This window comes from Rattus rattus, chromosome 1 (genome assembly GCF_011064425.1).
Source record: "Rattus rattus isolate New Zealand chromosome 1, Rrattus_CSIRO_v1, whole genome shotgun sequence".
NCBI lineage: Eukaryota > Metazoa > Chordata > Mammalia > Rodentia > Muridae > Rattus > Rattus rattus.
The window spans coordinates 122,894,747-122,906,281 of NC_046154.1; the positions used below are offsets into that span (position 1 = coordinate 122,894,747).

At 40.7% G+C, this 11,535-nt stretch overlaps 1 protein-coding gene across 2 annotated transcripts in view; it reads left to right on the top strand.

Moving 5' to 3' along the window:
* Nkain3 (sodium/potassium transporting ATPase interacting 3) overlaps positions 1–9,864 on the top strand; it is a 614,865-nt gene extending 605,001 nt beyond the window's left edge. For both annotated transcript variants that reach the window (XM_032905295.1, XM_032905301.1), the window contains one exon: positions 9,511–9,864. In XM_032905295.1, the coding sequence (XP_032761186.1) occupies positions 9,511–9,564 (54 nt within the window). In that variant the 3' untranslated portion in view covers positions 9,565–9,864. The remainder of the gene's footprint in view (positions 1–9,510) is intronic.
* The last annotated feature ends 1,671 nt before the right edge of the window (positions 9,865–11,535 follow it).

Sequence of the window (11,535 nt, forward strand, 5' to 3'; positions counted from 1 at the left end):
TAAGAAGGTAGAAGAATAGATTTTCACATTCTTATTTTAAAAAACAGTTGTCACCACTTCAACCAGCAAAACATGTAGGCTGATACCAGACCTTCACTTCTTTTGTGCCATCAAATCAAATCCCATCTCATTCCCAGCTCTGTAGCAGATACATTCTACAAATACCCTTCCACCTCATCCCTAGTTGATCTGACAGATCTTCTCCTCCTAACCTCTGTCCCTCAACTATTGCCTTGTCCCATCATACAACTCCAGCAGGAACTCCCTGGGAACAGACAGGCTACTCTGGGCAGAGAAGTAAGTAAGTTAATTGCATATCTTCACTTCCCCCTCTGCTCTTCCAAGTGTATTCCTCCAGTCCCATCTCCCCTCTGCAATAGAACACCTCTTGCAGCCTTCCTTCCCCTCCTGTACCCATCTCCAGTGAATCAAACAGATATTTTCCTCTGAAACTCCCACTCACTCCAGAAGACCCTCCTTGGGAACACACAGACCACTCTGACTAGGGTAAAAAGTGGGCTAACTACAGATCTTTACAATTTCCTCCATTCCTCTAAATCCAATCCCCCAGTGTCATCCCCAGCTCTTTAACAAAACATCTGCGGTGGCCTCCCCATACTCTTTGTCCTCATTCCAAGATCCTGGTGGAAGACCCTGCTTTTCTTGCTCTTGTGAAACTCCTTCAATGCCCACAACCATTCCCCAGACTTAAGTCTCAAGGTCCAGTACCTAGAAAAAACTTTTACCTCGAACCCCCACTGCCCACACTAATCTATCTGGCCCTAAGAAGATTTTCCTACAGGCAACACAGAGCCACAAACTTTTCTAAGAACCAGAGAGCAAAAAAAGCAAAAAAAAAAAAAAAAAAAAAAAAAGAACAAATATTCACCCAACAAAGAAAAATAAGATATAGTCACCTGGAATTACAAACTTCCCAATCCCAGGTGCCTAGACACCAATGTCAAAATATAATCAATGTCAGCCAGGGCAATAGGTCTATACCAGAACTGAGCAACCATAACCCATATTCCTACATAGCTGAAACACAAGAAAATTACCTTAAAATAGGCGTTATAAATATGATAGAGGCCCTAAAAGAAGAAATTAATAAATTCTTTAAATAAGCCTATGAAAATATAAACATGGAAGGAACCAAATAAAACAAATCAAGATCTGAAAGTGGAAATAATTAAAAAAAATCTAAGGAAATTAAAAATTTAGGAATTTAAATAGGAACTGTAGTAGCAAGCTTCATCAGTAAATTCAAGAGATGGAAGAAAAAATATAAGACATTGAAGATATGATGGAAGATTCGGATATATTGGTCAAAGAAGGGGTTAAATCCAAAATATTCCTGGTATAAAACATCTAAGAAATTAAATGAATAAATCTAAAAATAATAGAAAAAGAGGAAGGAAAAGAAGCACAGATAAATGGCAAGAAAAATATTCTCAACAAAATCTTAAAAGAAAATTTCCCTTACCTAAAGAAGGAGATGTCTATCAATGAAGCATGCAGACTAACAAGCAGAACAGACCATAAGAAGAACACAATATCAACCAACCAAACCACCCCTCCACCAGAACTCCCAGGGATGAAACCACCATCCCAAGAGTACACAGGGATAAACCTATGGCTCCAGCTGCATATGTAGCAAGGATGGCCTTGTAGGACATCAATGGGAGGAGAGCCCTTGGTCCTGTCAAGGCTTGATGTCCCAGTGTAGGGGAATGTCAGGCAAGGAGGTGGAGGGGTGAGGAGGGGAGAACCCTCATAGAAGCAGGGAGTAGGGATAGGATAGCAGGTTTCTGAAGGGGAAACCAGGAAATGGGATAAAAATTAAAATATAAATAAAAAATGCAATTAAAAAATGACAGACCAGAAAAAAGGTCCTCTTAGCACATAATAACCAACATGTTAAACAACATGCACAGGACAAAGAAAGCTGTCCTATGTACAAATGACAAATGGCCTGGGAGATAAGTCATGGAAATAATGCCTTTCACAATGGCCTCAAATAACATAAAATATCTTGAGGTATTCCTAACCAAGGAAGTAAAAGACTTGAATAATAAAAAACTTAAAGTTACTTAAGAAATTGAAGACAATATCAGAATGTGAAAAGATCTCCCATGCTCATAGATCAGTAGGACTAACATAATAAAAATGATCATCCTACCAAAAGCAATCTACCCTACAGACTCAGTGCAATCTCTATCAAATGTCCAACATAATTCTCCATAAATCTTAAAAGGACAATTTTCAGCTTTGTATGAAACACACACATACACACACACACACACACACACACACACACACACACACACACACACACACACAAACTCAAACAATCCTGAATAATAATAGGAGTGCTAGATTATCAGTATCAGATTTTAAATTTTACTACAAAGCTATAGTAATAAAAACAGTGTAGTAATAGCAAAATTATCAGAACATCAATCAATGGAATTGAATTGAAGATCCATACATAAATTCACACATTTATGGAAACCTGATAAATTTCCAGAAAAAGACGCTGGAAAAAACAGCATATTCAACAAACAGTCAAACTGGATGTCTTCATATAGAAGAATGCAGATAGATCCATATTTATCACCCTGCACAAAACTCAAGTCCACATAGAGCAAAAGTCTCAACATAAAACCAGATACAATGAACCTAGTAGAAGAGAAAATAGGGGATAGCCTTGAACTCATTGTAAAAGGAGAAGACTGTCTGATCAGAACACTAACAGTGCATGCACTAAGATCAACAATTAGTAAATGAAACATCATGAAACTGAAAAGTTTCCTCACAGCAAAGGACACTCTTATTCAAACAAAAAGACAACCTACAGAATGGGACAAGATTTTTACCAACTCCATATTCAATAGAGGGCTAATATCCAAAAATATATAAAGAATTTGAAGAACAGGATATCAAGAAAACAAGTAATCTAACTAAAAATGGGGTACACTTCTAAACAAAGAATTCTAGGGGAAACTCAAATGCCTCAAAGACACTTGAAAAAATGTTCAATACTCTTAGTCACAAGGGAGATGTAAATAAAAACTACTTTGAGATTCCCTCATACACCTGTTAGAATGGCTGAGATCAACAAAACAAGTGACAACTCTTCCTGCTGATGATATGGAGTAAGAGGAACACTCCTCCATTGCTGGTGGGAGTAGAAACTTGTACAGCTGCTTTGGAAATCACCGTGGCAGTTTTTGAGCAAGATTGACTCAAAATCCAGCAATACCAGTTATGGGCATATACCCAAACGACACTTCATCCTACCATAAAACACTTGCTCAACCATGTTCACTGCTTAGAGCAACATACCAATTTCATAATACCCAGAATTGAAAGCCTAGATATCCCTCAACGGAAGAATGGATATAGAAAACGTGGTACATTACACAATGAAACATTACTCAACTGTTTTTTAATGGCATTATGCAATTTGTAAGCAAAATGGATGGAACTAGAAAAAAATTATCCTAAGTGAGGGAACCCAGACCCAGAAAGAAAAATATAGTGTGTATTTGTTTATATGTAGCTGTAAAGTCAGTGATAAGCAAGGTACCATCACGAGAACTTACATGTTGAGTAAGGGACTAGAGGGAACAGACAGATCTAGTTAAAAGAGGAAAATAGATGAGACAGATAAGAGTTCGAGGGGCTTCAATAGTGGAAGTATTTAGTGGGGAGAAAGAGAAGTTTCGAGAGGGAACAAGGGAAGAAGAGATAGCTAGATTTAAGGGGTGTATGAGGGATAATATGTAAATGGAATACAGTAAAAACTTCCTGAAATATATGCATATATGAAGGCATTGTAAATGAAATTTGCCCATGATGTGGGAGACAGAGCTCCAACTGGGTATCACTTGTCACCAAACAAAGTGTTCATTATGGGGATTGGGGTACATTTGAGTTGTTCTCCAAAGACACCCCTCAGAAATTCCCAGAAAACTCAGGCTGTGGCCAAGTCTTTAGGTTGTTTCCACAAACTGACAGCAAGGCCCCATTACTGAAGACAACACCTCTACAACTCACTGAACATGAATATGTTGAGTTTGTGCCTACACAGAGCCTTCACCCCTATTCCAGAGTTGTTGGAACAGGAAGATACTGTACATGCTATTCAGAGATAAAGGGAAAACCAAGCTATCCACAATCCCTTTGATCTAAGTGGAGTAGTACCTGCAAGATATGTGAGTGCAATGGTGGCAGAAAACTTGTGGGAGTAACCAACCAATAACCCATACTGCCTGGGTGACGAACAACCAGAGACTACATAGACCAGAGACCTAGGTAAAGCCAAATAGCACAGGTTCACACAAAGAAAAAGCAATGTGACAAAATGACTCTTAGTGACATTCTGCTATACTCACAGATTAGTACCTTATTTGATGTTCATCAGAGCTTTCTGTCACAGCAGATGGGAACAAAATAGAGAGACCCATAGCCAGACATTCTGCAGCGAGTGAGAGACTTTGGAATTCTTAGTTCTAAATGGGATATCTCCGTCAAATCTCACCCTTCAGATCTCTGGGAACACCACAGAAGAGGATGCAGGAAGAATCTAAGAGCCAGAGGGATAGAGGACACCAAGAAAACAAGACCCTCTAAATCAACATGATCAAAGCTCATATGAACTCACAGAGATTAAGGCAGGAGGTCCTCTGCACTCTACACTTTTATTGTGGCTTCCGGTTTAGTGTTTTTTTTTTCCCATGAGATTCATGAGGGTGAAAAAGGCAGGGTCTTTGTTTCATGTGCCTTAAGTTCTTTGTCTTCTGTTGTTTGCATTGTACAACTTCAATGTGATAGTTTTAGTTTTATTTTATTATGTCTTATTTTAAAATTGGTGAATTAAAGAAAGGAAGGAAGTGGAAGGGGAGAGAGAGAGAGAGAGAGAGAGAGAGAGAAGAGCGAAGAAGGAAGGAAGGAAAGAAGGAAGGAAGGAAGGAAGGAAGGAAGGAAGGAAGGAAGGAAGGAAGGAAGGAAGGAAGGAAGGAAGGAAGGAAGGAAACCTAGCCACTAGGGTAATGGTTAACAACTAAACTTATTTGTCTGTGCTTAGAGAGGGGAAATAAGTTTTCTCCAATGATGTGGCACTTAGTATATCTCATGTCTCATGTCAGGGCATGTGTCATGGCCAGAAATAGTCGATCAACATATAATATACTCCACAGTTTTTTGTGTGCTTTAATTGGTCACAGTTTGGGGAAGTTTTATTGTTGTTGTTTGGTTGGTTGTTTTTTTGTCTTTTTTTTTTTTTTGAGGAGTTGTTATTTTATGTTTTCTTGATTGGAAAGGTTGTTTTATTGGGTTTTTGTTTGTTTATATAAGAAAGGACTAAAGTTGGGTAGATAGGGAGTAGGAGAGGATCTGGTAGGACTTGGAGGATAAAAGGAATATGACCAAAATACACTTAAATTTAAACTTGTTTTAAATAAAAAATATAATTAAAAAGAAGAAAAACTTATGGTAACTAACAAGAGTGGCTTGAACAGACTAAAGATGAATAAATGATAACTGTCCTTAATGTTGTCTGCATTTGTCCTTGGCTGGTGCTCACAGCTTACCAAGCAAGATGTATAATATATGCCTGCTCTGTCCTCTGTGGTACACAGAGCACTATTAACTGAAATCTGTTCCTAGTTCCACCATCAGCCCCTGGAAATGGAAAGCAGTTTTAGAGACATTAGCCTTTGAGAACTATCTCAAGGGCACTACAACTGCAACACACTCAGTGCAGTCTTAGCTGCCCCAAGGGAGAGACGGGATTCCCTGTGCGTATATGCCTTATGTAGCACAAGGATAGCTTCATCTCAGCTCCTTGCCCTCTCTGGGTGGGAACTCCTTTCTTCTCACGGGCATTAATGACTTTCTGATTCATTGTGAGAAGGGGTTGCATATTGTTATGACTGCTGTAAGAGCTTGTTTAATATGTAGCCTTTGTGTAAAATGCTGAGTTTAGATAGAGATCAGCTTCATCACCATAATAGGCTATGTGCCCCTTTCCTCACTGGAAAAGAAGGTTATCACCAACACTACAAATATATTAAAAAACAACAACAACAACAACAACAACAAAACAAATCCAATGTAGTCACCACAACTAAGGATCAGTCAACTATCCAATATTCTCTGGGGACTCTGCCATCCTCTCATCCGACGTGGTGATTCTCTGCTCCTAGAACTCTGTAGAACCAAATTCTTACCCACCTGAAGAGATTACCATGCTCAAAATATAGGACCACATCTTACTGTACAAACTCATATTTCTGTTCACTGTCATTTTCAACTTCTCTATCTGTCTACAGAGCATTAAGGTCAAGAATACAGTCTCCACTCACGTTACACAGCCATCCATTGTTTAAAAATCACTTTGTGTGTGAATCCCAGGTCTTAGCACAGTGAGGTCTCAACCATGCTGGTCTAGAATTCACACTCTTGCCTCTTGGGTGCTGCAATTAAAAGGGCACGCCACTACACCTTCTCAAAGACCAGTTCTTTAGATCTCTCTCTCTCTCTCTCTCTCTCTCTCTCTCTCTCTCTCTCTCTCTCTCTCTCTGTGTGTGTGTGTTTGTGTGGGTGACAGGTTTGGTGTCTTTGTGGTGTGTGTTTTTGGGTTTGTGTGTGTGGTGTGTGTATGTTTGTGTGTGTGTGTGTGTGTGCAGGTGTGTGTGTGTGTGTGTGGGTGTGTGTATATGTGTATGTGTGTATGTGTATATGTGTGTGTATGTGTGTGTGGTGTGTGTATATGTGTGTGTGTGTGTGTGTGTGTGTGTGTGTGTGTGTGTGTGTGTGTTGGGGGGTGTTTGTTGCACATGTGCTATGCCAGACATTTGGAGGTCAGAAGACAGTTTGTAGAAATTTCCTCTGCTTCCACCATCAGGGTTTGTATGACATTAAAAATATTATACCAAGTCTGTGGGAAAACAATACTAGAATTAACAGAAGCAAGAGCAGATCACACACACACACACACACATACACACACACACACACACACACACACACTCACACTCATCAGATGTAGCACCAAGAAACTTAGAAAACAAGTAGAAAGAGAACTTATTGCGAGCCTACCAGGAATACCTTGAACTAGCATCATTGTTTTGTCATCTGCTTGTGCTCTGTGTTTGGGAGGCTGGGTTAATCGAGCCATTTTAAACTTTCTGCATACACCTATTTAAGAGCAAGAAAGCAGGGAGAGTCATGAGTTTAAAGATCCAAAATCAATACCTAGACCTATTGCTCACATTAAAAGTGGGACTGCCAGATATTCTGTGCCATGTAAGAAATGCATGCATACCAGACGCCTGTGTGTAAAGACAAGCCCGACCTTGAACCACTCTATTATAGTAACATGGGCCACATCTAGATGCCCATAATTAAGCAGAAAAAATTTAATTATGAGAAATTGTTAATAATTTAAATAGATTGAGGATCTAATGGTCTAATACAATGTGGATTACCATTTCAACAAATCTACTATAATGAAACATTTCTAGGTAATTGGATCAATACAGATATGAAATATATTAAATATTATTAAGAACTAAGGTGGTAGAGGCTAGGTAAAAGTAAGCAGGCAAGCAGGCATATAGATTCTTATAGTCAGACAGGTCATCCTGGCCTCTAAACTGTGTTGGGCTGGGTAATTCCTTGTGTCAGGTCTGTTCCACTGTGAAAGGGCTATCCAGTGGCATCCTTGGCTCCCATATACTAGATACAGGAAGCTCCTGCTTTTACCCACTTCTTTAAGACCATCTTCATGTGTTCACAGAGAAGCGATCTTTAGAACCTGCCCTCTTCCTGCTAACTTAAGACTGTGTGAAGTTATGAAGTTACTTTTTATAATCACATCTCTTTATCTCCCCATGCAAATCACTGTTAAAACGCAGAGTGAAAGGATTAGACTTAGAGCCTTGCCATTCAGACTCCAAAGAAACAGAAGCACGGAGTAAATACTGCAGCATAACTCCAGATGACCAGGAGCCTTCTGGGTTGTGCAGGGGCAAACACCATTTGTGCGGAAAAGAGAGACACCAGAAAGAGCAAAGTAGAAAGCTGGAGATGTTTTAACTATTTCAAACTATGACAGAAAAGTCCATTCCAAGTGATCGAGTCGCTCACTTAACTACACTAATGGAAGAGAAGTGTCTAGACAGGGATGTGAAAGTAATGTGAAACGACCTCTGTATTATTTGTCGGGTGCTTAGGATTATTTTGGAAAGAGAAAACTCACAGGACTGCGAGGGACAGGGTAGAGAGTCACCGGTGTCAGTAGTGCCCATGAGCTGCACATTAGGGAAGTATACAACTCACTTGAGTTCTTGTAGCAGGATGAGACGCGGTGACCTGAGTAGAAGTGTACAGAAGCCAGTTTTCCCTGGGCTGTCAAAGGAGTGTAAGGTTTAGACCAGCTAAGACTTCAGAGGAGAGAGATAGAGAGTGCGAAGACACTCTACCTGGCAATGCAGGGGTGATGCTAAAGTTGACGGTGACTATGAGCACTCGTTCAGATCTATGTATTCCAAAGGCTGCAAAGGGAGTTATGGGCACACTCTGTTCAAAATGTAGAGACTGGAATGACTCAGACAGGAGGGTTGCAGTACTTCGGGGGTTGGTCAGACAAAATTTACATTGGCGGTGGTTGGTAGGGGTGCTACTGGTGAGGAAGAAGGAGACAGAGAAGCAGGAAGTGAAGCAGGAGTTGAGGGGGAGGGTAAAGGATAGAGGAGAAAAGAGGAAAGAGTTGGTAGAGATGTAAAGAAACTGGCTTATGTAGTAATTGAACCTGGAATGTCTTCGATCTGCAGCTGAGGCTAGCAGACTGAAGAACAGGGACAAGTCAATGCTGCAAATGATCTGGCAGGAGAACCCCCAGTTCCTCAGGAAACCTCACTGCGTGCTGAGGCTTTCAAATGATGCCACAATGTCCACCCACACTGTGGAGAAAGATATAATTTACCTGGTCTATGGACTGAAATGTTAATCTCATCTGAAAGACGCTGCCAGGAATAGGCTTTTATATGGGTGGGGCTAGGGGAACGTTTTGTTTTGTTTCTTCCCCCCCCCCAAATATTTAGGCACAGTGGCCAAGGCAAATGGATATGTAATGTTGTACATTTCAGGACAGATGTTGGTGAGGGAGCCAGGTTCATGATTTTTCTCAGACTAAGACCTCTATTATGAAGAGGCTATGGGACTATGGCTAGTAAACTGGAGATACATACTGCCTTCCCTCCTGAGAGAGTGAGTCCATGTCACCCCACAGCCTTGTGACTGTCAGCTATTGCCCTATCGGAACTGCCACAAGCTCCTCTGTAAAGCAGAAGAGCTTGAGCCCTCGGCCTTCCTCGCTCCTAAGTCAGACAGAAGCAGGCCCACCCTAAATTGCTTTGCATTTCAAAAGGCCTGGAGAAAGGGGCAGGCTTTTCATTTATCAGCGCTGGTGTTCTTTAAAGCAATTCATATTTTCTTTTTCAGGTCGAAATAAGTAATGACATTGACTCTGAAATGCGGCTCCTGGACTTGAGTTAGGGAACAAAGCACCATTGGCCTCTAGCTCTGGGGATCCTACAGCGTCACCTTCCTCCTAGACAGCAGGACTGCGCCCCCTGCCGACCAGAGAACACGGAGCTGCGAGGTCTTTGGTGTCAGCCTGTGTTAACATTAGCGTTGTTTGCTAGATGCGTTCTGGGTGCTTGGGTGGGTATTTTTTTGTTTTTGTTTTTAAGTCATCTTATATGAGCACTTGTAAATTGTAAAAAAAAAATGGTTTTTAATTTTTTCTTAATTTAACTTGAGGCATGCAAAATGAAAAAAAAAAATCTGTGAAAATCTTCTCCAAGTCATTTCTAAGGGGACTGTCTGTGTTGTTGAACTGTGACATCCAGGTCGCTGGCCACTGAACCCTGTTAAGCTAACGGATCTGTGTACGCAGACGTTGCCTATGGGCATCAGACACAAGGGTAGACCTGTGGCAGATCACACAAAGACTGGATCCAACTTTCGAACTGAACACAGACCACCGCTTCAACAGTACCAGACGCAGACAAAACATGGAGTCCTTTGTTCTGAATCTCTAAAGAGTCCACAACAATATTCTGGCAATCTAACCTTGCAGATTCATGCATCTCTTGTTCTTGTCGTATTCTGAGACACACGTGTGTGTGTGTGTGTGTGTGTGCGTGTGTGTGTGTGTGTGTGTGTGTGTGTGTTTATATTATGATGGAATGCAAAAGCAGAAATGATGAGTGGGGACCCTTCCACTATGCAGGAAGTTGGCTGTCAGTGAGGTTCGTATTTTCTGCACTTTGTTTCACTCCCAGCACTGATGTCAGACCTAAACATACAGCTCGAGGGCTGTGGGACAGAAATCACGCCATAAATCTGTAGCCAAGTACTTTTAGGATATTCAAAGGGAACATTCAAATGCGGCAGAATTCACTACTGAAATCTGTAATGAAAATATTTCTGCTTGAGTTACATCCATTTTTCTTTTTTTTCCCACTGATCCTAATAATCAAAAAAATTAAGTGAGAACCCTAATTTTCTAAGGGGGAAAATAGGTTCATCGTGGAAAAAGTATCACAATTGTGGGGCTTTTTAGATTCAAATAAAATACATGTACGGTGAAATGCATAGATTTTATGAGTAAAATGAGAAATGTACAAACTGAATGACCAATGCTTCGACCAAAATACAGAACATGTCTGACACTTTAGGATCCTTCCTCTGGCCCCTTTTCCATCTGTCTCCATGATGCTGTTGACCCCCAACAAATATGACATTAGAAACTACAGTGTGCTTCACTTAGTCTGCTGATGCAAACTGGTTTTTACCAAATATCTGGCCATTGTGACGTGGCCAAATAGATTGATAAGAATCCGTTGATTTCCAGTTGATTCTCACAGCTGAGGTTTAACTGCATCGCTGACCAACTGCCTGCTCGCATATCTCTAAGGCACCCTTGAATTAATTAAGGACACTGGAATTGGTACAAAGTTTTGTATGTTTGTGAAAGTCTCTCTGTTCCCTCTTCTCCCTCTTATGTACATAGATTCCATGGGTCTGCTAACTATCAGAATTTAATGCAGTCACCTCGAATTGACAAGGAGCTCTTAAAACCTTAAAGGTGGTGCCATCGAACTCCCATTTGAGGAGCCCATGGAGAAGAGGAATGACACAAAGACCAAGTCTTATCACAGAACCACCTTGGCACCAAGCCTTGTCAGTCATGGCCAACCTGGCTCCATGATCAGCCTTCTTTTGAGTGAATGACTTGTTCTTCCTTGGACCATCCTGCTATGTTATGCAGCAATGCTGGAGCTAGGATGCCATCAACTTACTTATGGGGGCATCCAATCATGTTCCAAAGCCAGCAAACATTAGACAGAAGGATAAATGGGTTAGAGAACTTCCACACATGGACTGTCTTGGGCATGGGGCAGTCCACATCAGACAAAAACTGTAAGAGTGTGTTCTCCAATGATCTTAGCCTTCTTCTCA